The following is a 26,111-nucleotide window of genomic DNA, read 5'->3' on the forward strand; positions in this document are numbered from 1 at the left end:
AGTTGCGAACATCATCTTGCATTAAATAATTATATTAAAAAAAGAAGAAAATTGTACAAATTTATGTACTGGTCTAATATGTATACCTTTGTACTGACTCGTTGAAATTTGCTCAGATCCCATCTCGGTATTTTAACCACACAATAATCTAAACTAGGCTCGAAACAAGCTGTAGTCTTTCCTGTAACGGAATTATGGATATCCGGCAAACGAATACCAAGAGCAAGTTTTGCGGCTACGTAAGCCAACGGATAACCGGTAGCTTTGCTCGCTAATGCCGAACTACGAGATAATCTGGCATTTACTTCGATTATATAATACTCCTTGGTGTTTGGATTCAGCGCGTATTGAATGTTGCATTCGCCGACAATTCCAAAGTGTCTAATCACATTGATAGCGGTCGTCCGAAGCATATTATATTCCATATTAGACAGTGTTTGACTCGGAGCGATTACGATCGATTCTCCGGTATGGATGCCAAGAGGATCTACGTTCTCCATGTTGCAAACAGTGATACAATTGTCGTACGCATCCCGAACGACCTCGTATTCCACCTCTTTCCAGCCTTTCAATGATTTATCGATGATCACTTGAGTCGAATGAGCGAACGCTTGTTGCGCGAGGTTTCGTAGTTCTTTCTTGGAGTTCGCGAAACCGGAACCCAATCCTCCAAGAGAAAACGCTGCTCTAGCCATTACTGGGTAGCCCAATTTTTCTGCTGCATCTAATGCCTGATTGAAATAATAATAGTGATAGTATCGTAAATAATAATAGTTATAATTACTTTTCAATTTCCAGAAAAATCAATAAATATCCTCCTTTCAGTGAATAATCAATTGAATATCGATAACGAATAAACTGTGAAATTTCAAAACTCAGCGAATAGATTGTACTTTCGAAAGGCACCGATAGCCTGTGTAGGAATCTGTATTTTCCGAAAGTATAGATCGCCGAAGATGAGTTCTCGCGATTCAGATCCGCCACCTGACATCCGAATTAATCGTCAGACTTGCGATTCTCTTACCTCTTCGATAGAATAGACCGCCGCACTTGGCGCCACATTTTCATTGATCTCCGCGATACGTTCTGCGAAGATCTTTCTATCTTCCGTCTCTATGATCGACTGTATAGGCGTTCCTAAAATTCTGATATTATATTTCTTAAATATTCCATTCTTCTCGAGTTCAACGCCACAATTGAGAGCAGTCTGTCCACCAAATGTCAAGAGGACACCATCGGGTCGCTCCGATTGTATTACCTGAAATATTCAAAGACATAAAATTCTACGTCCACTCCGAATTCATCAAAATTTGCCAGAAAAGAAAAGCGACTGCTCTTTAGAATTCTTCAGGATTCAATTATACCAATATACCTGTTCAACGTATTCCGGTATAATCGGCAGAAAGTAAACCTTATCCGCCATGCCTTTTGACGTTTGCACGGTCGCTATATTTGGATTGATCAGTAACGTCTGCACGCATTCTTCGCGTAACGCCTTGATCGCTTGCGATCCGGAATAATCGAATTCACCAGCTTGACCGATACTCAGACCACCCGATCCCAAGATCAACACTTTTTTCGGTCGTATAGGTAAATCTATCATGTTGTTGCTACTGTATCTCAGTTTTTTAATAAGTCTTTCCTTCATAGAAATTGATTGTCTTTCGCTGGCATTGTCGATCACGGCTTGCAAAAATACATCGAACAGGCATTCCAGATCTTGAGGACCGGCAGTGTGCTCCGGATGAAACTGAACGGAAAAGTAAGGAAGCGTCGAATGTACGACACCTTCGTTGCTATTGTCGTTGGTATTGGTGAAGAGTGGCTCCCAATTATCTGGTAATTGTTTTGCATCGACTGCAAATCCATGATTCTGCGAGGTCATGTAACAACGACCGGTTCCGTGGTGCGTGACTGGTTGATTGTGACCACGGTTGCCGTAACTATATGTAACAAATGTATGTAACACAAGAATTTTTCCACAAAATAGAATTACTAAGTAGATATAATGAATTCACTCGCGTTTTATTAAAAGAGCTATTTATATAACGAATAAATAACATGTCTAAGCCAGTAAACAAATTTATTATTGAACCGAATAGTACTTCGAGTAAATAAAAATAGAAGAAAAATTCATTTTATATGAAAGTATGATACACTTGTACGAATGTATTATGAATGTATGTACGTAAAAGTTTTGTATGGTAAGTGTTCAAATACTCTCGTAAGTCAGTATAACATCGTTTTCCTGTTAGCGTATGCTAGCTACTTTTGAGAAAATAATAGGATCACCAAGACGAGAATTGAAACGGTATACTAATCGCACACTCGTGCAATTAGGGGCAAGCAGAAGAATACATACTTCATCTTATATGTGACGCAACCGGCGGCGATGCAGAGCAACTGATGGCCCAAGCAAATACCAAAAATCGGTTTTTGTATGTCGGATTTCAGGATGGATCGAATACTTTCCACCGTTGTTTCGCACTTGCTCGGATCGCCTGGTCCATTGCTAAGGAACAAGCCGTCGTAAGTGGCATTGTTTAAATCGTAATTCCATGGCACAACGTCTACGCGAGCACCTCGACTAATCAAGCATCTCAATTGATTGTACTTTAGACCGCAATCTATTACGCATATGCGAGGATAACCAGCGGAATTGTATGTCCTTTGTATAGGCTGAAATTCAATGATCGATAATCAATTTGAACGGAAGACCAAAGGCTCGGAATAACTTTGAAGTTTAACCCTTTGCTGTCTGAACAGCGTTCGATACCTTATTTCAAATGGTTCGTATTAGATCTCATAGTTTTTTTTTTTTTAAAGTACATTGAAAATTACACGTATGAAAAATGATCGAGATCGTATCAAGTGTCATAAAACTGACATAACATCGATTTTTAATTAAAAAGAAATTCTAAACTAGAATACGCGTTTAAATTAAAAATAGAAAAAACGGTTTGTACGTTAAAATAAAAAACGGTGAAGTGAAATAAAGCGTCGAATTCGAAGGGATATATAGTGTTGTTGTGTACCTGGACCACTTCCGCGACGAGATGTCTATTGTTCGGGTCCGCTATCGGAGGAATCAAGGAAGCAACGGGATTAGAAACTAATGGATCGAACACGATTCTGCCTAATATAGTGCCTTTCTCGCGAATAATCTTTGTCAGAGCTCTGGTATCGATTTCGTATATGCCTGGTATATTTTGTTCCTTCATCCATTTGGACAGCGTCCTGGTTTGCCGCCAGTGGCTCGGTGTTTCGCATATCTCACCGACCACCAGAGCAGCCGCCCAAATTCGATGAGATTCGAACCAACTGTAATGGCAAACATGTTTATTACGATCATCGATGCTAAGAAATTTATCTATTTTTAGATATTTCTAACAATAACAGAGTATCGAAGAAAAATCAAGGTAATCGCGAAAGGTAAACAGATTTTCAACGAATGGATTTCCAAACGAAATTTTTTGCTCGAGCTATTAACTGGCTGTTATTACTTTTGAAACTCTTACTATGGTATTTTATGGTTGTCCACCTCGTCGTCAAATACTCCATAATTTCCAATTATCGGATACGTCAGCACTAAAATTTGAGCATGGTAAGAAGGATCTGTGAGTGATTCTGGGTAGCCCACCATACCAGTCTGAAACACTGTAAGAAATGTATCAGTGTGGACAGTACACGTTTCGTATACAATATCCCTTGTAAAAATTCCAGCCGTAACTTCCCAACTATACAAACACCAGATAAAAACAACCGTGTAATTAGAGACAGCGCTTTTATCTTCGATTTTGATCTACTGAAATACGAAAATCCAATGTAAACATACACGACTATGATTTTAAATCGCCGAATATATTTAGAGAAGCAATCGAGTATACATCGTACGAAATGAATTCACACAAATTTTAATATGATGAAACTAGAATTTTTAGAATACATACGAATATAGACACCACAGTAAATATAAACAACATTATCTTTGTATTCTATGCGTAAACATATTTTCCGTATGAATTCTTCCAGAACTAATACCGAACGTGCGAAGATAATGTTCTCCAGCGGACGATAAGCTAGTACAGGCTATGGAATAGTCCCACGTGGCTCTTTAATCATCCATTTTCACAAGGCGCATATCGTTCTTCTCGTCGAAGCGTGAAAACATAATCACATGGTAGTAAAGAGGAACGACGATCATAATGAAATGAAAAGTATGAAAAGTACGAAAAAGACGACGACGGTCGAAACGATCGTTACAAGAATCGTGCACGTGCTACATATTCAATACAATGGACGAGCACGTGTTCCGACACTCACCTACTTCACCATCAACCGGTTTTTCCGCGCCGAAATGTCTTCCCGCGAAGACAGAACCATCTTCGAGTAAAAGATAGACTGTTTTAGATATACGATCAGAAACGGTCGCACGCTCAGACATTTTTCAAACTCTTCACGGAGTACTGAGCGTGTTCTCGACCCGCTGAACACTGCTCGTACTATGGGTCGTAGATACGCTTTATACGTTGAGTATCAGATATTGGAGTGTCATGTCTCATGAGTATGAGATCGTTTAGCCTGGTCAAGGCCTGCATGCAGCGCCACAAAATCTGCTTCCAGCCGATAGGTGTCTAACTGTCCACCCGCTTGTTGCGCGTACGATTCTACGCGCATATCACGTGATCTGTATCAGTCCGATACATTGGTTTTAATTTCAGGAATATTACGATCAGAGCAAGCGCCATGTTGTAACTCCTCAACGGATTTGAATTTGAAACGCGCGCCTAAATGCATCGGTATCATGCAGAATTCTCCGCCTTGGACTCGGTTAATGATACATATATGAAAATCACAGGAGAAAAACGCGACGAGTACTTACATTCGTTTTGTTGATTTTTGATTTTACGGTTACATTATGGTTATATAAAAAATTAACAGAGATATACTTATCTTATTTGTTCTTCCTTCTACTTTTATTCTTTATTGCGCTTACGTACTTTTATGTATTTTATACCAATCCCTTGCAGACTACGGTCAATTCATTCCTCATTCATTTCTCGGCTATGATCGCTCGATAATCGGGGGAAATTGGTCGAAGAAGGATCGGATATATGGCGATTGGGTTTTAGAAATAATACTTCATAATATTTGAAATACTTGTTTTAAAATCTTATTACAAAACAAATAGAAAAAGATCGTGGTTGTCATCGATGTAATGTATTATGCAGCTATATGACGATTCTCCCAGGAATCGTTCGATGCATTTTTCTGATATAAAATACGATCAGCTATTAGATAATCCCTCCCGAAATAAAATTCCATCATCGTCGGAAAGAGTTTATATCCAACGCTGGAAGAACATTTAAATATTGAATATTCCTTATCAACTTGTGTATTTGTGCAATTTAGATAAACTTACAAATGATCCGGCATCGGCAAATCATTCTCCCCTCTACGAACCGAGTCTAATATTTCATCGTGTCGCTGCTTCAGTTCTTCCCAATCGACATCGCGTCCTTGATTGCATACGTGGGATCGTATCTTGCAAAACAATGGCTCTCTGTCGTATAGATGCTTGAAACTTTCTCTCTCTAATCTCTTCATGGTACCTTCTACTCTCACCTATAAACGCAATCGCATCACTCATAAATAATCTGCAAATATTTCTGCAAATTCTCAGTTTTACGAAGGTAATTAAAAAACTGGAATCTGCGCAAAGATTTCTTTCAATGTTAAGTATATTTTGGGAAAGTATTCCAAATTTAAGTTAAATATTCTAAAGGGTTGCGTCTTCCCATAAATGCATGAAAATCCGCAACCTAATTACAAAACGCACCACCGATGCATGCTAATATAAACACCGCGGTAAATATAAAACAACGTTATCTTTGTATTCTATGCGTAAACATATTTTCCGTACGAATTCTTCCGGAAATAATACTGAACAAGATAATATTCTCCAGTAAACGATATTCTAGTACATGCTATGGAATAGTTCCACGTGGCTCTCTAATCATCAATTTTCACAAGGCGAATATAGTTTTTCCCGTCGTAGCGTGAAAATATAATCATATGATAGTAAAAAGGAACGACGATCATAATGCTTTAATTAAAATGAAAAGTACGACGAAAGGGAAACGACGACGGTCGGATTTTTGCTCACTTGTTTCATGATCTTTTGCTGCTGTTCGTTTACATGATACCAAAGGAAACACATGGCAGCGTATGGAACATTGTTCTGAAACGACAAAACTCAATCAGTGGTGAGAAAAAAATCGTTACCCCTTTGATGCGATATGATCGATGCGAAACTGTAAAATTTTCATGCAGGCTTACTATATTGTCGATTTTCTTGCTGCGACTGTCCGTTACAATTACGAAACCATCGTTATCGAATTCTCGCAGAACGATGTTCCTCGCAGACACCTTACAATCTCTAAAATAAAGACGTTTCATTGAAGATTTTGTGCGACTTTGTATTTGATAAAAATATTTTAAAATTTCGCTAGCACTATATCAACATATAGCTATCACGACTATACTGATACAATTTGGAAAAAGGAATGATCAAGGATTGATCGAAATGGTCAATACTAACTTCGAAACGGTGGACAAACAGCAAATGTCCACCAGCGTTGCATCGTATCTGCGTGCCTCGTCGCGCCAAATTCTGAACAACTCAACCGGGTGATCGACCAACTCCTCGATTTTTGCCACGTCCGAAAGATCCGACCCTTTCTTCGATTCCTTAGCAAACAACGATTCTCGCAAAGGTCTCAATTATGATAAAACATCAGCCACTCGAATCAACGACTCAACGATTGACTCGTTTTTCAAACTTAAAATATAAATAGAATGATTTGCATTTTATCTGCAATTTGACAGTAGTACTACAATCTGATGTTAGATATCGCGATAGAAAAGTACCGATGAGCACAGTTAATTTGTCATGTGTGCTATCATTGCCCGAAAGATATTGTTTCAGTATATGTTTATAACAAAAATAAAATAAATCCAATTGAAACGTGACTCGTAACTCGTTTGAAATACGACACCCTCTAAAACCTTAGGGAGAAAATGCCTCTGTAGGTTATGTAATGTTATTCGCAGTCGGAAGCAAAGCAAAAGCTGGAAAAACCGTTTTCTTTGCGTTTTCCTTACCATATTTCTAATGCCACCGAGCCGGTTAATTCCAATCTGTATACGCGCTATTGCCCGTCGTAACAACGTATTCACTGGACCAATGTTTGCCATGCAACTGAAGAGCATTTACTCAGCAACTCTACTTAAAACCTCCCACTATCCCTACCTTGACTCTGCGCACAAGTTTCTTCGTAACACCACCGAAGATAGATATAGAAACCTTACATATCAACCATGCGCATTCACCATCGACAATCCACGACAAATCTGAGCTTCAGGCAAATCGTCTTATATAATAATAACGATCAAGAACGTAATTAAACAGAAAAATGTACCTTCCGAGCACTGTGAACGCAAGTCTATCAGAGAAAAGGAATTTTTCGTGTTATTCGTTTTTCGACTACTTATACTTTACTGAAATAGTTTTCTTTACAACGCTGTAACACATATGTAGATATTTTACGAACAATGGATACAACAACGAATCTTTGACGAAACTATACAATAGAGACGAGAAATGTATCCCACGATAACATGATACGTCCTAACGCGCTAATTTACAATACGTATTTTACAGTCTGTTAGATACGATAGGAAAATTTGATGAATTAATTCTACATCGCGTATGTATATTGTAATATCAATTTCAGTCCCAGTCAGTTCATATTAATTTGTTAAATACTATTTTAAGAAATAATCTATTCTATCGTAGATTTTATCCAAGCGATATTCGAGGAAATTTTATCGTATAATCGTGGCCTTTCGACACCAGCTTTCGAGCAAGCTATTCGCCAACTTCCGACACCCGCTAGCGCCCATCTGCGATCATCCGGCTGAAGACATAACATAGGACTGCCGGCGACCTCTTCTTCCTATGTACAATAAACAGTAATTAGATATTCCCGACTGTGTATGAACACCGAAAGATCAGGTCGTACGAGAAACAAAGGATAAACGAGTCTTTTGTATATGTGCTGTGGGTCACTTACGTTACAATCGTCAGTAGAATAGGCCGGTTCTGTGCAGACGCTATTCACGGACGCGATACTGATGTTTTCGCATTGTTCCATCGCGCTGTGCTTAAGCTGTACCCTTTGTAGTAGATCTCCTGATCAAAGAAGAGGTTTTTCTTAAGAAACAGGGAAACGTTAAATGCATACTTTTTGATCTTTCCTTAATATCAAGCTTTCTCAATTTCTGATGTGTTGTTAATACACTAAGAAGCAAGCAGTGAAATAATGCGACGAGAGCACGGAAAACAGATGACAATTGTATCATTAATTCCTTGATATCAATATCAGTTACAGTTTAATGTTATATATAATTACTGACTATTAATGAATGGGAAGGGAATTTATAATAAATCAGAAATTAAGAATAAGCCTTCTAAGAATACATAAACTTAAACAGATGAATACAATTCTGTAAGCAATCAAAAATATATCTAATATTATCACACTTTTCACAAATGGAGCTTCAGCGTGTCTATTGGTTTCGTTATACAATGGTTATACTATAACAAACAGCTGGTTTTCATCATATCGAGACAATAAATCAGTACCACAACAAGGTACTTACATATTTATAAGGTAATAGTATCTACATAACACTTTGAGATAAAATCAAGAAGATCTTGTCAACGATATTGTGCAACCAGTATCTCACTTTCGCATCCCTCTAATTGTAAGGTCGACGCAACGAATGAGGCAAATAAGTGGCACGCATAATTACGCATTCTTATGTAACCCATCGAAGAAATAAATAACACGACCTTGCTGCATCGAGGTACATTGTTCGATTCCAAGAATTTCGTGCATCACGCTAGTGATTACTCACGATTTCTGGCCCATCCGAGGGTGTTGCAATGAGTAGCATTCATTGGTGGATCCTGATTCGAAGGCAAACATACGGGTCTTACGAAATCCGAAAACATGGTGACAGGTCGATCGAGTTTCAATAGGACAGTCGTACTCCCTTCTACCGGAGATTTAATCATACCCACGATTCTACGTTCTTGTTGCCACGGCGACGTGCTCGAGAGGCGCACAGTACCCATTCTTGCGGACCATTCTGCCTTTGGCTGACTGTAATTGAGTTATTATATAAGAAGAAATTGTTAATGGATTGCTACAGCAGAACTTTGGTTATAATAATGCCACGCGTTATTCGTATAATCAAATAACTCCGCCTTCGTATGAATATCCTGGACGAATATACGAGAAAGAAGTACAATTTTCTAGATTCTAGAGTATCTTAATGTAACGCGGTTAAAAAGAAGGACAGCCTATTCTGCTGTTAACGTAAGACCTTTTCATATAAGACGTACACCATATTTTTTAAACTATTTTATAAATCTTTATATCAAACACGAATTAAAAAAGTTTTGAATAAAACCGTAACTTGTTTCCCAGTCTTTCTCGCAAGAAATCATCCCTTGTATTTCCACTGAGCCATTGAAAATCAAATAGCCGATTATAATGTTACAAATACTTCAACCTCTTAATGGAGTATGTAGGAATAGCGGAACGTACCCTTGAAAACAGGACGCCGTTGTAATCAACCAATTTTCCGCCACGAGCGTAGCATCGCATACGTGTACATCTTCCTTGAACAGAGCCACGTGCCAAGGCCAGTCTCCTGGCTCGGCCATTTTATTAAGTCCCCGGCTACCGCTCTTTGCATGTAGAGATTGTACACCGCACTCTAAACGTAAGTTATATTTTATACATTAGCGTGAACTTGAGGAAAATAACAGCTCTTACAACGTACCCAATTCAGAGCATCGGACGTACATGACTTCCTTGCTCGGACAGGGTGCTCTAACAAACGTAATCTCTGTTGCCGATGGATCCTCCATATGTACGTATTGAACATCCTCTTCGTCGTCGATTCGAACTTCCACGGACTTTACCCCTCTGTGAGTAAAGTAAGAAGCTTCGATTAAATTAAATTCAATTTCTCAACACATTTCGCTCGATATCAGAAAAATGTCACTCGCATCTCTTTGGTTCCAGCGTCTTAAATTACAGCTCGCTTGTGTACATTGCAAAAGACAAAGCACGGGGTATTATACTCACGTGTAAGTCAGTAAACTGCACAGGGAGCTGGCGGCAGTTTGAAGAACGGTTTCCATTTCCGTTCCTGGCAGTGTCGCGTTCAGATTTGCGGTGCAAAGCTTTCCGATAGTACCCTTCTCGTTGAACACCACGTACCCTTCGCTGTTATACTTTGCGGCAAACGGTGTATCCGAAGGTTGTGATTTCACGGATCGAATACTTGGTGCTAGGGATACTGGAGAATATATGGTGTCAAGAACGAGTATGCGATGCATGACGCCGAACGATGTTATAGGTGGAAACGATATACATGGCGAGGTCGTAAAAAACGCGTCTGTCGTCAATGAGCGATAGTAAGATTTTTATCGAATTACAAATGTCGCAATTATTAATAAATCACGTATATTTTATTGTTTATTAAATTCTCCTCTTTCGAACGTCACGCAGCTATCAGTCTTACGATCTCGTACATGATCTTTACACGATACATCAAAAATATTTCTCTTTAACGCATTAACATTTATTTCTCTAGTTCTTTTAATCATATATAGAAAATAAGTATTTGTATATATGTGTGATCCCGTGTAAAGTCACCAGAAACATGTATCTCAAAATTAAGATATATTTAGCTATTGACGTGTTTAACTCTGTCATTTATTAGCACTTGAAGAGAACAAATTATAAAAATGTACCCTTTAGCACTTTATTATCGATCGTTGTTAAACCGTGCACGCGAGTATTTGATTACGCGAATGGCATAAGAAATTCTTATGTTCTGCCAACGTTATCAACCAGTTGGGTCGGTTCTTGAAACTCATAAACTTTAACTTCGGCCCGATTTTACGATCTCTCTATGTCGCTTCCACTGACCATACATACGACAATCTTTCTCGTCGCTGCCGTTGGCGCAGTCCGCTTTTCCATCGCATCTCTTGCTACGTGGAATGCAAGTTCTACCTACACCGCAATGCATATGACCGTCGCGACAATAAGCGCAATTTTTCTCGTCGGAAAGGTCAGGGCAATCGATCACGCCGTCGCAAATTCTCGGTGACAATGCTTTCGCTTGAAGTGCTTGCACGCATCCTACGATAACGATTATGCGGTAATTACAAAGGTCCGTGACACTTGATAATTTCCGCGTTGCTCGGCAAGCAAAAGGTTACGATCGTTCACCTGGCTTTGCTCTGCAACCACCTTGGTCCGCGTATTCCGGGAAATTCGAACAATCCAGTAGGCGTTTAATTCTGTCCGGAAGTCGGCTGCCGCATCCGCTCCAGAATTCTCTGCAGAAACTTCTACACGGCAGCTGTAGCAGGTCTTCCGGTTGGTTCGATACGCAGGCTGGTTGCAATACTTGGCACACAAAGTCGTACGCTAATCGGTAACATTCCGCATCCACTAGCTCCCTGTGACGGAAAATTCGTATTAACAACGATCGAGTAAAGTGATTGTTGCACACTGGATCATCAGAATTTCTTGATTATTTTGACTTTCTTTTAGTAAAATAAGAATTAGATTAAGAATGAAATATCGGAAGAATGAATATATTATTTCTGCTTTTTCCAATTCTAAAATATCCTTTTCCATTTTACGTATTAATGGCATCGTTTCGGACAATTTAACTTAACTAAGTCTATGTAAAAGCAAGAGAACTGTCATCTTCATGTCTTATCTTTAAGAGATAACAATGCATCGCCTCTGCCATATTTGATCTATTTGGGAAATTTTGCTTGATATTCACCTGAAAGCGATCACGTCCTCCTCCACGTCAGCCAATGAACGGTGTCCCAATATATTCGGGTACGAAGTAACGTTGTATGGGAGATGTTTGCAGTAAGATAAATCCAAACTGGTGCATCTTCTAGGAGGCGGTGGTGTAGTGGTTGGTGGTGGCGTCGAAACTGTCGTTTGTTGAGCCACTTGAGCGTTCAGAGCTGTCAAGCTCTCCTGAACTTCGAGGCTCTGCGAGTCGATCGTTAGATTCGTTAAATATTTCGAGGTTGTAGGATCGATCTCCCGCGTAAGAATTTCCACGACATCGGCAGTGCTGATTGTCTGGTATCGTGGATCGAATCGAATCTCGAAATGTACCGCCAAATTCTCACCTTCGGATCTGTACAGTTTATTTGCGACAAATGGTTGCCGGTTAGAAAAATATGGATAGTGTGAAATCACGAGAAAGTCTGGAGATAGCTGGGTTTCTCTTGTTCGCGAGATCGGCAAAATTTCAAGGAAGATAACTCGGCTTTCGATGTTTCAATATGAAAATAACGATTCGGATTCGAGCAAATCAGCGGCTTTCTTCGAATTACAATCTCGTTTTCGAATGAAATGTATCAATTTTAATGGATCTATGACATCATTCGAAAAGTGAATTTCTCTTCGTAATTGCTCTTTCGATTGTCTGTTTTAAAGATATCAAAGTCTAAACTAATAAACCGGTGTATAAATGATAAAGGCTAATCTTCCTTAATCACCGCAAACCGATAAATTTGTATTCTTGTTCGTAGGCAGAGAAATTTCTTAAATTAAACTTTCCTCCGTGAGTTCAGTTTTTAATATTAGTTTTAATAGAAGGTTAAATTACCGTTTCGATGTTTGAAACATGTAAACCTACGATCGTGTTATTTTGCTTCCGCGAGTATACTTACCCATCGAGCGCCAATATCTCCACAGCGAGGAAAGAGATTCTCAGCCAGCTGCGACGGAAGATAAGATTAAGTCGATCGCGATACTCCCGTGCTCGTATTCGAAAGGCTTCGGTAGAGGGGTCTGCCAATTCCGAAACGAAGGAATCGCCTTCGATCACTCGGAATGTCGCCAAGAAAATCTGATCACCCGGGGGATCCGATGTCAGGAACGTGTCTGAAAGCACACAGGTTAAACGCTACCGAATGATATCGCAAACTCGAACAACTATTTCAACTTGTTAAGGGCCAAGAGTTAACGCAACATTGTATTTCCAAATATTCAGACTTTGGACTGTCGAGTTTCCAAATTTTCGAATTTAAACGATGATGGTAATTTTATAATTGAGATACATCTTATTAAAAATATGATACTCTTGAACGATAGGGCATAATTACATTATGTGTAACTTTACATGTGAAACCTTGCAGTTTCCCGTAAATATCAATAATTTACATTGTGAAGTACAGGGTAGCGATTAATCGATGTCACGGAGCTGTCCTTAAGAACGAAACGAAAACCGGCTGTTATCTACAATGTCGATAATTATCGATCGATTTCATTTACCGTAATTGACAGTTACCCGAGGGCGCGGGAAAAGGGAAATAAACAGATTTCACTGCGGGATAATCGGCCGATTTCCATCTTGCGACCATCAGATTGCTAAATGATACTTTCTAATACTCCATCTTGAAACAACGCGTTCTCTCGAACGTGATAGCAATGAGACGTGTCTGTATAAACGCGGCGTCAGCCGTTCTTCTATATTAAAAACCGCTATCAATTTTTCCTAGTTAATATTCGACCGATACCGTAAACATAAACTAAAGTATCGAGGGCAATCGGCCACCAACAGCAATACGGCTGGAGGCTCACCTTTCACCGTGCCTTTGGTCGATTATTTTTACTCCACAGAGATTATTTTTTCGCTCGGCGATACAGTTTCTCGCGGCAAGCGAGCGATCTTCTGCGGCTTGTGGCTCTATCGTCCAAGCAACGTCAACAGCAATAGCATCGTTTTCATTATACTCAGAAACAGATTTCTAGTATAATAAATACAATGACGTACGAAATTTTTTTGAAATTCCATCGATACTACAACGACACACGACTATCAGGATCGAATCGATAAATTTTGCAACCAATCTGGAACTGTATATAGAAGCTATAAGATAGTTATAAGTACGATAAAAGTTTGCTACGGTAAATAAGTGTTCGAATAGTTTCGTGAGTCACTGGATGAGTTTGACAGTCTGTACCACGTCGTTTCGCGATTCCTTGAACGCGAAATACTTTCGAAAGGAGAATTCGGTTAGTATGATGAAGCATCGAAATGATTCAAGGACACGGATCCCCCCTTTGAGGTCGAATGTTGGAGGGGTGACAGGCAGGACGGCTCGACAACTCGGTCAGACCGTTAGCTTCGCTACTTTCAAGGCCTCTTTGCTGGACCTCCACGCGATCGTGCATCTTCTTCGACCTTTGCCTCTCTTTGCCCGTATACTACAAGAATTATAGAGCGCAGGCCTTACGCTTCGTCACGACTGTATTCGCTTTCCTTTCTCGTAAATCGGTTCCCGTCCGAGAATTCTAGTAACTTCATCGAAGGATACGTAGATCGTTGGCGAATAAAAGATCCGATCTGTGTACGTAAACGTATTTTCTCGGTAACTCGGTCGGACCGTTATGTTTGCACGCTGAAAGACCTCAATGGGCTCTGGCCGCATCATCCTCTCCCTCTTTTTGTTCGGTTTTCTTCGGTTACCAAAGGATACGCACGTCCAGATCGTAGCAACGATTCCTCGACAAGATACAGCCAGGTACACCTGCTCATAGGCATTAGAACACCTGCTGGGTTCGTACGAAACACGATAGTACAATCAGATTATCAGGCAAGCGTAGCAGACCGATCGGAATTTTGGATTTATACCAGATAATGGTAAAGTTAACAATTGAAAGTAAAAGCAAAATATACGATAAAAGTTGGGCAAACGTTGCAAGAGTTGTAGACAAAAAAAAGTAATAAATCGATATTTGCACGATTATTCGCGCTGCATACTAACTCTTTGCTAAATACAGACATGTTGTAATGAATATTATATAATTTCTATATACATTTGCAGACAGCCGTGTCGCGTTACAATGCTAACAAAATTTGAAAACCTTTCACATAACACGTACAATGCGAACATAAAAGTTTTCCATGATAAATATTCGCACGCAGTTCCCACTAAGCCAATGTATATTATTCGTCTGTACCAAGGCAGCTATTCAAACGCTTAAACAATCTAGAAATTTCGCCACTTTAGAGACCATCTGTCGCGTAAAATACTATAACTTGAATCTTTAAATCCACCTGTTCCACCGTCAAACCTTCCCTTCATTAGGATTCGCCGTTATCTACGTATGAATATTAACAACGAATCTGCATCAATTAGACGAAGACTCTTCTCTGACGCATGCTACGCTTCGTTTGCTTCTTCATCGTACGATCGAAAGCAATTTCAAGGTGAAGTACACGTATCCGTAAAGCGGAACGTACGCAAGTTCTTGCAAACGAGGAGAGACGATCACACTTTACGCTTGACAAAATGTTCGTACAGCGTGAAGAGTTCGTCCGTCTTGCGAAACAAGCGTCATGCATTTCGAAGTAGTTTCACGTCCACCAGAGCGTCGGTTAACCGTGCAGTAATTTCATTTACGGCATCGGTCGTATCGCGTATAAGTCCGCGGAGAAAGCGTACGAACGAAACCTTCCGCGCACTTCGAATTCCTTGGCTGAGTGATCTTCGTACTCGCTCGTGCTGCACCTTCTGTGCTTGACAAACAGCAACTAAGAATTATTAAGCCTCTAAGCCGGCATATTTACGAAACACAGCATAAATTAGCAGAAGAAACGACATAATCTTGAAAAGCATCGATAATCACAACGACAGCTAACAAGATTTATGTTACATATCGGATATATTTTAATCGAAGATATAATATAAGAGATGGACGAAAAATGCTGCCGGAGAATTATTATACATATTATATATTTAACTTTCTTCTTCGGTCTGATTCATAATTAACGACGGAATAAAATTTCATGAGTATTGGCTGAGCAAATTTAAATTTAGGCAAACACACCGTTTCCAGCAACTTTATACAGACTTCCTATTTTACGTAAATAGTTCGAAACTCGAGTGTTATACTTACAGCCAAGATATATGGAGACTCCAGAGAAGAGGAGGAAAAGCAAGAATGCGGCTAACACGCAGCATCCGCAACGATACTGTCCACCGAGCTTCCTCGTAAATCGAATGTCACTGTCCGACGACAGGATCGAACTCGGGGTTCCTGCACGGCTGAATCTTCTCGTGCTTACCGTGCTTACCGATATCTGAAAAAGAAAGGTCGATTCGTCGCTGCTAGCGTGAAAAAAGATGGAAAAGGTTATAAGAGAAAGCTCGATTAACCCTGTGTACTCGGGGAATTTTTAACATTCCTTTTCGTCGATTACGAAAGAAGAGAGAACTTTGGATTTTAAGCTTCCACGATGACTATCGAACGACGTATTTATAGTTCTTCCCGTCTAACAATCATCGTAGCTACTCGTGACGAGTATTTTGATTTCTAAGGACCAACATGCAATCGACGTCTGTAACTGCCAAACCTTGCAAAACTATTTTATCACTCGACAAGCATAGTTTCGGATTCAATCCGGAATTCATGTATAATAACTTTATAAATTAGATATGCAAGGTGTACCATGACATGATATGATACGTGGCCCACTTCGAGAATAGACAGATTAAAGGAATAAAAAGATCGCGGAATTCTTTGATACGACGATTGCTAATTTGCATGGAGACCGAGGATATCTCGAGCACTTTCTACGAAGGCGAGCAATTGCGGATCATTGAAATACAAAAATGGCTATAAATTTGAAACTAGATCATACGGGACACGCGTGCATATGAATATTTTTCATTGCTTTTCCCGCATCCCGTTCGCGCCAAAAGTGGCTTCCATCGTCTTATAACACATCCTGTATTTACGCCCTAAAAAATTTCTACCAAAATAAATTGCATTCCGAATGCAAAGAGTTGAAATTTTAATATGTATGTCGCTGGCACTGCTTTTCTCGCTTAGAGAAACGTTGGGAATTCATCGTACCCCTCCTTTCTTCTCTCGCTAGATTGGATTAGACACGACAGAGCAGGGATTACTAAGATTTCTTGGCGAGGCACGACTCGCATTAACAATTCTCCTACTTCCGCTTACGGACTACGCGAAAGAATTCCTACCGAAGCGATTTTTATCGTGTTAATTAGAGATAATGAACGTCGCTTAACCTGTCAGTCGGGATAATCTTCATCTAGATATTTCTACAATTATGAAACTAAAATATAACAAATTAATTTCAAGTTGATCGATTTTAATTCTTCCAGATACGACGTAATTAGAGCGAGGATGCGTGCGAAGGATCGGTGTCTCTATGAATATGATCAAAGAAATACTTATATGTGGAATCTGAGCAGAAATTCGTTTATCTACTAACGCATCGAGCTAATTTTTACACCTAGTAATTTAAGACGCTAGTAAGCATATCACGGTGGAAATGGCAGGGTAATCATCGTGCTAATTATCGAAATATTATTAAGCGTTACGTAACCGCGTTTCATGCGCTCGGTCAGATCCCAGTTGCGTGCGATTTTGCGCGTGCATTCAACTAGTGTACAAGTACACGATACACGATATAGTCTTTACACGCTACGGAGTCAGTCACGAAAGTCTACGTATACCTATCGGACCTTGTATCTGTCTTATGGAAGAAATTAAAAACTCGCAACCGCAAAATTATTTATACCTTCGTACCAACAGGATTATTAATACATTTCTGGAAGGAATGAAACGAATTAAAAGATTTAAGAATCTTGGGATAAAATTACACTACAAGTTACAAAATCTCTAATTTGTTCAACGTCATTGACATAACAGAACATTATCGCCGCTTATGTAGGCCACCTAGGCGATATTAATAACTATCTTAATTATCGTAATCAATGTTAAGTCTACTACTTTTACGAATATTTTCACGTATAACAACTTTACGTATATGATTTTTCTAACGCATTATATTTCATATCTTTCGACTTGCTTTTCTCAATAAAAGATCCTATTACTTTTTAACGATATGTGTCTTGATGTACCCGCAGAATTCGTACAGCTAACGCTTTTACTATAATATTTTGTATTTAAGGGATATGTTATATCCCCTATTTATTATTTATAGTAAAAGCGTAGGTTTTCGTGACTGACGTGTATCGTGCACAGTGTACGATCATCGGTAGAACAATCCACATTCAGCGTCGGGAGCAATGAGCTTATCTTCTGTGACGTGCGCGCTAACTGTGTAAGCGGCCGTGTAATCGTTCCGCCACCGATGCGCGTACACATTCGTCACCAACACAAGCGCGATTCGCGTGCACTCGCGCGAATACTCGGCGCGCCACAAACGGGCCTACGCCCTCGTTCAAATGTTACGCTTGGCACACGCTCCGTACCAAAGAACCGGCGAATCGTACCTTTTCTGCCGATGCCAAGTTTCGATGCTCCTTTCGACGCGCTCCGATCATCGCACAAATACTAAACTGCTCTCCTACGATGTCTTACTTGATCATCTTGAAACGGAGCGAAACTAAAGTTTTATCGTGCGTGACGCGCTTGTCTTTTTTTCATTCAATTAAAAGAACTCGAGTTATCGTTCTGTAACAGCTTGTACGACACGTATATATTTGCCTAATTGTTTGAGTATTCATACAGTTCCAAAAACCGTCCTCCCAAAAGTAGAAAAATGACAAAACTAATGCAGTTATCAATAAATGACGTCGCCCATTTCTAAAGGATTGAAAAGCAAAGAACGTATCTGGAAACACGAATAAATGCCAGATAGAACATTTTAACCGAGTACGATAGAATTCCATTTATTGAAGGGAAACTTTAAACTACAGGTGCTAACAACACCCGTGTGCTTCTGTCGCAAATCGACTAAGGCATTTTGACGCTTACAGCGTTAGTTCCACTCAAACTCGAACGTAGTGTGAGCGAATTCCAGTGTAGTCCGAAAGCCAAACGTGTTCCCTTGCCTCGCAAATCGAATACCAAAGTTTTGAGTTTTCCTTCTCTTTCGTCGCGCCTACGCCCGATTGCGTAAAATCCATCCTCTCGTCTCGATTATTTCTAAGGAAACCGCGACTCACAGGTTGCAACGATCGGCAGAAGCGAAGAAGTATATCTGGCAGCGTTCGAAGCAAACGGGGATTTTGTTCGCGTGTTACGTAAGAAACAGCGATCGAGGGGTGTATTTGGCGAACAATAGCGCGCAGAGATATTACGAAAGTCGAATGAAAGTTTGAGCACGGAACCTTTGTATTCTTCGAACCTAATTCGATAATAGCCTTCGATCAGGGTTTTCGTAGGAAATGCTCATTTAATAAAGCAACGTTTCGCAATAAGGCTTATACCTTTTGTGCTAATCGAGCATGATCAATCATGGAAGATACGTGGCTGTAAAATTATACCGTGGCAAACGAAAATTCTCTAGCGGACGCGTTCACTGTTGGTTGGTAAAAGTAATTCTTTCCTTGGCGATGCAATACAGCGAAAAGGTCAAGAGACTCGATCTTTTCTCGCTAAAGGAACGGCAACTTCTGACGAAAGGCAACCCATGATCCGCGACGAAACAACGAGAAAGATTAAAAGAAAGATAAGTGGCATAAACACGTTGGAAGTTCGATATAATTGGAGTATTGGAACACAGACACCGTATCGATGTCAATTTACGAATTTTAATTCTATATCGTACTGTGTCGAGGACGTGTGCTACCGTCTACGAGTATGCAAATATTTGCTCATTTCTGATATCTTACATTACAAAATTACGGATAAATGTTCATCGCGAAGGTATCTAGCGATTACGATTATAATTGGAGAATTTGCTTCGCGAGATAAGAAGTTACACAGATCCGAAACGATCTAAAGAGTATCGTTTTATACGAATTTCCCGCACTTAGGCATCAAATAGTTCGAGTATCTTCGACATGTATCGCTGTCGATGATTTCGCCATCCGGTTAATCGAATGCTTAGCGGCGAGAATGGTCAATTGAAATTTGAGCGCATCAGGTGTGGAAAGTAGAATTCAGTGTCGGTAAACGACGAGGCCCAGAGAGATCGGTCGAAGAGATTAAAATGCGCTCGGACTAGTTGAGAAGGCTTCCGTTAATGGACACGGTCGATGACTTTAAGACCGAGAAAAATCAAGAGCTGACGGAGCACGTTAGAAAAGCGCTTTCCATTGGCGATGTTTTCGTGAAAGTCAGTTCGATCATTCTTGTTCCGCTAGGATAGAGTCGAACGATAATCGTCCAACCGTAAGAATAGATCGTCAGATCGGTTTTTCTTTGTCGATTTTCGCCGTTGGCGTCAGCCAAGCCGACGCTTTCAAATTATTGCAAAATCAAAGATAAGCGTGAAACCCGAACGATGCGTATATATTTCTCGTTTCAATCTTTTAGCTTGGATATGCAAAAAGGTAAAGAATCTGCTGCAGAGTTTTTCTATTATAACGTTGAAAGTGCGATAAAAATATGAACAATACGCGACAACAAGTTATGGACGGTACTACGTACTCTTCTACCACTTTCTTACGATTGAAGCGTAGTCGCACGAATTTCTCTAAATTCGAGATAAAGGTAGACGTCGATCGAACGACTGTCTGTCGCAGAAAGAAAGAAACGGTGTCATCGACCCACGGAAAGAATCTACCAAGTTTCATTGGCTCGCCCGGTTCCTCGTGACTTTCTTGACCGTTATTACCGTTATTCCAAACGTCGGACTACCTTTCCAAAAGAGCAAGAATCTAGGAACGAGTTCTGCTTGCTTGAAATTACAATCGGTTAGCGGTGTGCCGGTACACGGAGCACGTGCGTGCACCTAACCATAACAGACCAATAGTTAAATGCAGAGCAATCGTTATCGCCTTAAAGCGACTCTTATCTACTAACGACAATCGTTTTCTCTCGTTTTCTCCGGGCGGGGAGGAAGGTCTGGCGCCTTTCGTAACCTCCGCCTTCTTCCACTTTACGATATCGATAGAGTTTATTGGATATTGACCCGCCAAGTCCTATTAACCCTTCTATATTAATCACTTTCATCGGCAGTTCCAAATGCCTACTTTATAGCAATGAACCAAGAACAATACGAAAAGACCTGTGTGTGACGAATAAACTCGCTTCAAAAATAAATTTGTCTAAATATATCGTTCAAAAGGGGACAGAACATGGTAAATTTACCTTCTGTCTGTTACAGAAAAGCAACTTAAACTAGGAAAACAAGCAACCACATTAATATAATGGTAACATAGACACCCGTGATTCAGCCAAATTTGAAAAGCATAGACTCGGCATAATTTTTAATTCTTTTCCATTTGTCACGGAATCGGGTGTCTTAAAATAGGTGTCAGCGATGTCGGAAAAGTTTTAAAAATGAATCCAGCAGTTTGTTTAGAAGTTATTACAGTTACTACGAGACGTATTGTGCCATTAGCCTCGAAAGGGTCAAGTAACGAAAAGTGAGCGTTAAGCGCGTAGGTTTTAATGGGGAATTCTCTGAAAACCATCACGCAGCACGTGACAAATGTCATTCGTACAACTCGAGCGGAATACCAATCGACAGATTGGGTGCTACTAGCGAAGTAACGGTATATCGAGAAGAGAGGAGATGTCGGCTTAACCCAAGGTAACCGAACCCAGCTAACACATCGTTCTTTGTTTCAGTCAACCTAGTTCTCCATCGAGTGCGTAGGTATTCGGCATCATACGCCGCATCATTCGGGGTCAATGGAGAACAAGGTCGATGAGTCTGCGGAGAAACGACGCATTGCAGGACGCTCCTCCGATATTAACGCAAAAATTACCCAGCCAATCAAACCGTCGTTTCTACACTGTGGATTTTTATGCATTTATACGAAATTTAAAAGTGTAAATTTCCACGAAATACACGTAATACGAAAAATATCCAAGGTATAACGTTTCTAATAATATTTGCTGAGTAAAAGAGTTCTCGATTAAAGTTCCATGTTCTCTTTTTTAACTATATTTACAAAAATATGAATTTACATAAAAATCCAGTCTAATGACGATAACCATGCCATATCACGCGTCTTATAAAATCTTTTGCGTAATACATAGTATACCCGGAAAAGATTTCTATAAACGTTGAGAGTTAATTCTAAGCAAGTATGTATATTGTATCTATGATCAAATATTAAATATCAAATATTAGTATTAATATATTGCCACGTATTAAAAATCGATAGTTCTGGTGTTAACAACGCGATCTTCCCGATTGAAGAATAACAGCGATAAAAGTTCTTTTCGTTCCTTTTTGCACCTCGCCGTTCCGCCTGAAGGGTGATTCGGCCGTTTGCGCAAGTTATCAGTTTGCCGCAGCGTGCGCAAGTAATTCAGTTAATGAGCACGTGCAACGTAACCGCAAAAATAATTCACGTAGCTTTAGCTTACGATTTCTTCGCGGATCGCGTTTGCAGTCTGCTATTTTAAAGCGTGTTAATGCCATTCCGAAAGTTTCTACCGGGGAGGAAACATCGTTCCGCGTTACACTTTCGTTCGAGACAATGGGCATTTTTGTCGACCGTTCATCGTTTCTCATCGATTTTACGTTTTCTTTTCGCGTACGATTTCACACGGGGACCAGCTAGTTAATTAACCGCGAGACTCGAGTAAGATGGTAACGAGGAAAGCGCGTACAGGGGGAAAGTGCGCCACATTCGTCTCACCTTCGAATCCCACGAGCTCTTACGCTTGTGCTCCATCGCGACGGTCATCTTTCAGCCGTAGAAACGATTCCTTTCAGCTTCATCAACGTTTCTTCGGTATATTTGCCGCGTGAAGGCGCGCCAACGTCATCGTAAAACTGAATTTCGTTTCGTTTCGTTAGCCTTTGCCGACTATCCCCCGAATATCGATTTACGCTCTTAGTTTCTATGCACTGTACCAAATACCTCCGATAATCGTCCGTTCTTTGCGAGGCAACAACCTTTATCCGACGAGATTAGTTCCATGTACTTGCGCTTCCACGCTTTGTCCTCTTCTTCTTCCGGTTCAATATCGTTCGCTTCTTGATACCTATGCAAAAAAAGTCAGCAATTACAATAGAACGAAACACGCGCGCGTACAAACACGAACATACGCGTGCACGTATACACAAACTCGAGTATTTAAGACGCGCCGTCGACTGCTATTAGAAATACCAGCAGCGAAGAAATTAGTGCACTTGGCGCAAAATTACGCGATATCCGAAAATTTTATCCGATAGAATGCACTTGACACTGTCGCGTTGCGCCTTTATTAGTTTCTTTAATTTTTACCACGTATAGTCGGTCTTCACAGATTTCAGATAATTCACTTTCTTCTATCAATTTTTTAATCGTTATCTTCTTCCGTAACGTGCCTGTTAATAACGCGATGCAAAATATCGGCCAGCGCTATATAACACAGGTGCGCGGGAATGATCATAGACAGCTGTCATGAGAAATTCGGACTCGATTTCCCAGACGAATAAAGTCGAAGATTAGCGAGAAATTTTTTATTTTCTTTTTACGTTCGATTGCATAAACGGATCGATAGTCGAGACTGGCGAGGAACAATTTCTTCGATCGAGTCGGAGCCGACTACGAGCCAAGGAGACTGTGTCGAACGAAACAAGACTGCCAGGGGAACGGAGGCCCGCTGGTTAGATCGCTCCTTCGCTCCTGGATGCACTTTCACGTCATTACCGGTTCTGCACGACACGATACGACACGACGCAACGCGACGTTTTTCGAAGCTTCGCTAGAAAACAGAATAACCGAATCGCCTATGATTTTGTGCGAGATGGTAGCCCATAGATCGCGAATTTTTATACGTTTATGGGAGATTCAAAGATTCAAAAATGCATTGGAACACGTGTAGGAAAATATGTACGAAGGCCACGAGTGGGAAATATGACAAATCACATTTCTCATCTTTTATAGAATTTTTTGAAAAACTCGATTACGCGTCGAAATGTTTCAAAGAACGCAGCAGGGTTGATTAATATTAGTCCGCGTGATTTACGCTAAAAAATATCTTAAATTTCATACGACGTGTTAACTATAAACGCTGGAATAATTAACAAGTGGAGCTTTGGTGGCATTGGGAAGAATACAAATTTGCATAAATATCCGCAGTCGAATTGTATCAGATAGTCGAGACGTCGGTTTATTTTGATAAATAAGACGCGCAATATCTAAGAGTCCAGCGAAACGGTGGTCTATGTTAAATTTCATGCCACGTTCGAATGTGAGAGGTTGTAAAAAAAAAAAAGAAATCTAACGAATATTTTTAGCTTTAACCTGTTCCCAAGGAATTTGGCTGCGCTCGAAACTGCTCGTTCGGATTAACTTTTCAAGGGTAACTACTTAAATCCTGAATTCCGTGGAATAACATTGGCTACTATCTTTCTTATCCTCGAGACAGCAGATTGTCAATGAACTTAATTCTACGTTATAGTATATCGCATTCTTGACGTATAAGTGGACTATCGAATTTCAAGGGTAGATCGCGGATGGAAATTAATGCTGTCTTTAAACAGTATCGATTTCGATTACGACTAAGGCCGTACCACCTGCGTTACACGATTAGGATTAATATGAAAGATAAGTAAACAACGTAAGAAATATATTTTGTAGCATGTCATTTGAAAAACTCGTTTGAGAAATATTCCGAGAACGCGAAAAAAATGAACAGTGTAAAAAAATTATTAAATACAATTATTAAAAAGGGCTGAAAATAAACATTGGAAAATACAAAATAAATCACTGACACAATAATAATACAAGAAGGCAAAAAATACCAAAGGAACACACGAGTAACGTGATTTTTATAGAAATTATTACAAGATGCAGAGTGTACTGAAAAGAATTAGAAATAAAAGTACGAAAAGATAAAATATAACATTAAAAACAAAGATATATATATATATACACGGGGAAGAAAAATAAGAAGATACAAAGATACATATATTTTTAAACGTACCTTTCTTTTTGTAAATCCTCGTGTGCGTAAATCTTTCGCTGATTGATCGTTCAATCTGTATCACTGTTACGAGCCATTCTTTTTATTCGTTTCTTTTCTCACAATCGGATTTTATTTATTCACGAAAATGATCGTACACGTGAGATATACACCAAGATTCATACAGCATCACCGTTTCGTTTCACTGGGAAAAGATTGGCTGTTATTCGATGACAGCTGTGTCGGTCGTACCGGAAACATTTCCCTCTTCGACTGCCGGGAACGTTAAGTTGGCCTTTCACACTCTACGAAGCAACCGTGCGCTCGTCAAGGCGATCCTCTTTCTTCGTATCACAGAAAGAAATAACCGTTAACGCGACAGCCGAACCTTCGGGCAGCGTGGTATACACACGAATGTGCACTCGACAGACTACCGCCACGATTAATGACCCCGGGAAACGTACACGCGCCCTTCTCCTTCACAGAAATGCCTCAAGTATATACGTATACCGTTTACCTGTTGCCCGACTAATTGTTTACAATTAGGTCTATTCTTATAATGTAAATGTATTTAAGTTACATAAGTATTATAAAATAACGTATAATATAATCATGTATTATGTATAACGTATACTATCAATAATTCATAAAGAGAAATATCTTTAAAATATGTTTAAAAAACATTTGATCGTGAAACGGTTGAACGATAACTTTATTAATCTAGCGAGTAGGAAGAAATTGTTTGATCGACACAGTTACGAGAGTCTTCGCTTTCAGAAAATGTACAAACATTTGCTCAAAGTTTACGCTAGTAAGACTGATACACCATACACGTAAATCCTTTCCATACGCGTATAAGTTCTAAATAATTCACTAAATACCGATGGTACACGTTCGCTCGTTCACCTACATATATGCTCGTTATGGACTAGTTTGATGGACGATCGGTAACTTGAGCTCGATCCGATGGTTAGAAACTACCAGATACCTAAACGAGAAATTCATTTACGACTAACTTATACGGCTTAAATCTACCTCACACGTACTACTTAACTCGCATATACTATGTTAACAAACAACTCGACGTATCCCAAAAGGACTTTAACCATCTTGTTACGT

The 26,111-nt window shown here is 39.8% G+C and overlaps 3 protein-coding genes across 9 annotated transcripts in view; all 3 read right to left on the reverse strand.

The window, feature by feature from the left end:
- Positions 1-4,590, reverse strand: part of LOC100643742 (CAD protein) — a 22,881-nt gene extending 18,291 nt beyond the window's left edge. The window contains exons 1-7 of one of the 2 annotated variants that reach the window (XR_007226122.1): positions 4,324-4,590; positions 3,519-3,657; positions 3,036-3,321; positions 2,363-2,679; positions 1,373-1,943; positions 1,025-1,258; positions 87-731 (exon numbers count right to left, since the gene is read on the reverse strand). Coding sequence is in view for 1 of the 2 variants with exons in the window: in XM_003400133.4 (XP_003400181.1) it covers positions 87-731; positions 1,025-1,258; positions 1,373-1,943; positions 2,363-2,679; positions 3,036-3,321; positions 3,519-3,657; positions 4,324-4,444 (2,313 nt within the window). In the remaining variant the exon portion in view is untranslated. The remainder of the gene's footprint in view (positions 1-86; positions 732-1,024; positions 1,259-1,372; positions 1,944-2,362; positions 2,680-3,035; positions 3,322-3,518; positions 3,658-4,323) is intronic. The other variant, XM_003400133.4, reaches the window with a different exon arrangement.
- Positions 4,591-5,145: 555 nt separating this feature from the next.
- Positions 5,146-7,416, reverse strand: LOC100643625 (pyridoxine/pyridoxamine 5'-phosphate oxidase). 2 transcript variants are annotated; one of them, XM_020866097.2, is made up of 6 exons: positions 7,165-7,416; positions 6,602-6,750; positions 6,316-6,439; positions 6,167-6,241; positions 5,423-5,625; positions 5,146-5,353 (listed from the first exon to the last, which is right to left on the reverse strand). In XM_020866097.2, the coding sequence occupies exons 1-6, from the start codon at positions 7,270-7,272 to the stop codon at positions 5,224-5,226; spliced, it is 789 nt and encodes a 262-aa protein (XP_020721756.2). In that variant the 5' UTR covers positions 7,273-7,416; the 3' UTR covers positions 5,146-5,223. The 2 variants fall into 2 exon arrangements, with proteins under 2 accessions (XP_020721756.2, XP_003400180.2); XM_003400132.4 differs by having other exon boundaries at positions 6,340-6,439; positions 7,165-7,334.
- A 118-nt stretch (positions 7,417-7,534) lies between these two features.
- LOC100643501 (atrial natriuretic peptide-converting enzyme) lies at positions 7,535-26,033 on the reverse strand. Of its 5 annotated transcripts, none has more exons than XM_020866092.2 (13): positions 25,014-26,033; positions 22,961-23,084; positions 16,092-16,275; positions 12,857-13,070; positions 11,947-12,318; positions 11,379-11,611; positions 11,082-11,288; positions 10,224-10,437; positions 9,916-10,061; positions 9,678-9,849; positions 8,983-9,230; positions 8,136-8,254; positions 7,535-8,018 (listed from the first exon to the last, which is right to left on the reverse strand). In XM_020866092.2, the coding sequence occupies exons 2-13, from the start codon at positions 23,018-23,020 to the stop codon at positions 7,845-7,847; spliced, it is 2,343 nt and encodes a 780-aa protein (XP_020721751.1). In that variant the 5' UTR covers positions 23,021-23,084; positions 25,014-26,033; the 3' UTR covers positions 7,535-7,844. The 5 variants fall into 5 exon arrangements, with proteins under 5 accessions (XP_020721751.1, XP_020721752.1, XP_020721755.1 ...); XM_020866093.2 differs by lacking the exon at positions 25,014-26,033 and adding an exon at positions 23,327-24,618; XM_020866096.2 differs by lacking the exon at positions 25,014-26,033 and adding an exon at positions 22,736-22,872.
- Between the last annotated feature and the right edge of the window lie 78 nt (positions 26,034-26,111).

This window comes from Bombus terrestris, chromosome 13 (genome assembly GCF_910591885.1).
Source record: "Bombus terrestris chromosome 13, iyBomTerr1.2, whole genome shotgun sequence".
In the NCBI taxonomy this organism is placed as follows: domain Eukaryota; kingdom Metazoa; phylum Arthropoda; class Insecta; order Hymenoptera; family Apidae; genus Bombus; species Bombus terrestris.

Excerpts from the sequence above, each read along its gene's own strand:
- LOC100643625 (XM_020866097.2), bottom strand. The coding sequence starts at position 7,272 with ATGCTCTTCAGTTGCATGGCAAACATTGGTCCAGTGAATACGTTGTTA. Across the intron at positions 6,751-7,164 it reads TCGGTGGCATTAGAAATATG|GAATCGAAGAAAGGGTCGGA; the intron begins GTAAGGAAAACG and ends TTGTTTGCTAAG. Across the intron at positions 5,626-6,166 it reads AGCAAAAGATCATGAAACAA|GTGAGAGTAGAAGGTACCAT; the intron begins GTGAGCAAAAAT and ends TTGCGTTTATAG.
- LOC100643501 (XM_020866092.2), bottom strand. The coding sequence starts at position 23,020 with ATGGAACTAATCTCGTCGGATAAAGGTTGTTGCCTCGCAAAGAACGGA. Across the intron at positions 13,071-16,091 it reads AGTCTCCATATATCTTGGCT|ACACGTTCCTGACATCGGAT; the intron begins GTAAGTATAACA and ends GTGTGCTTTCAG. Across the intron at positions 8,255-8,982 it reads CCTCGGATGGGCCAGAAATC|GAGATCTACTACAAAGGGTA; the intron begins GTGAGTAATCAC and ends TTCTTTGATCAG.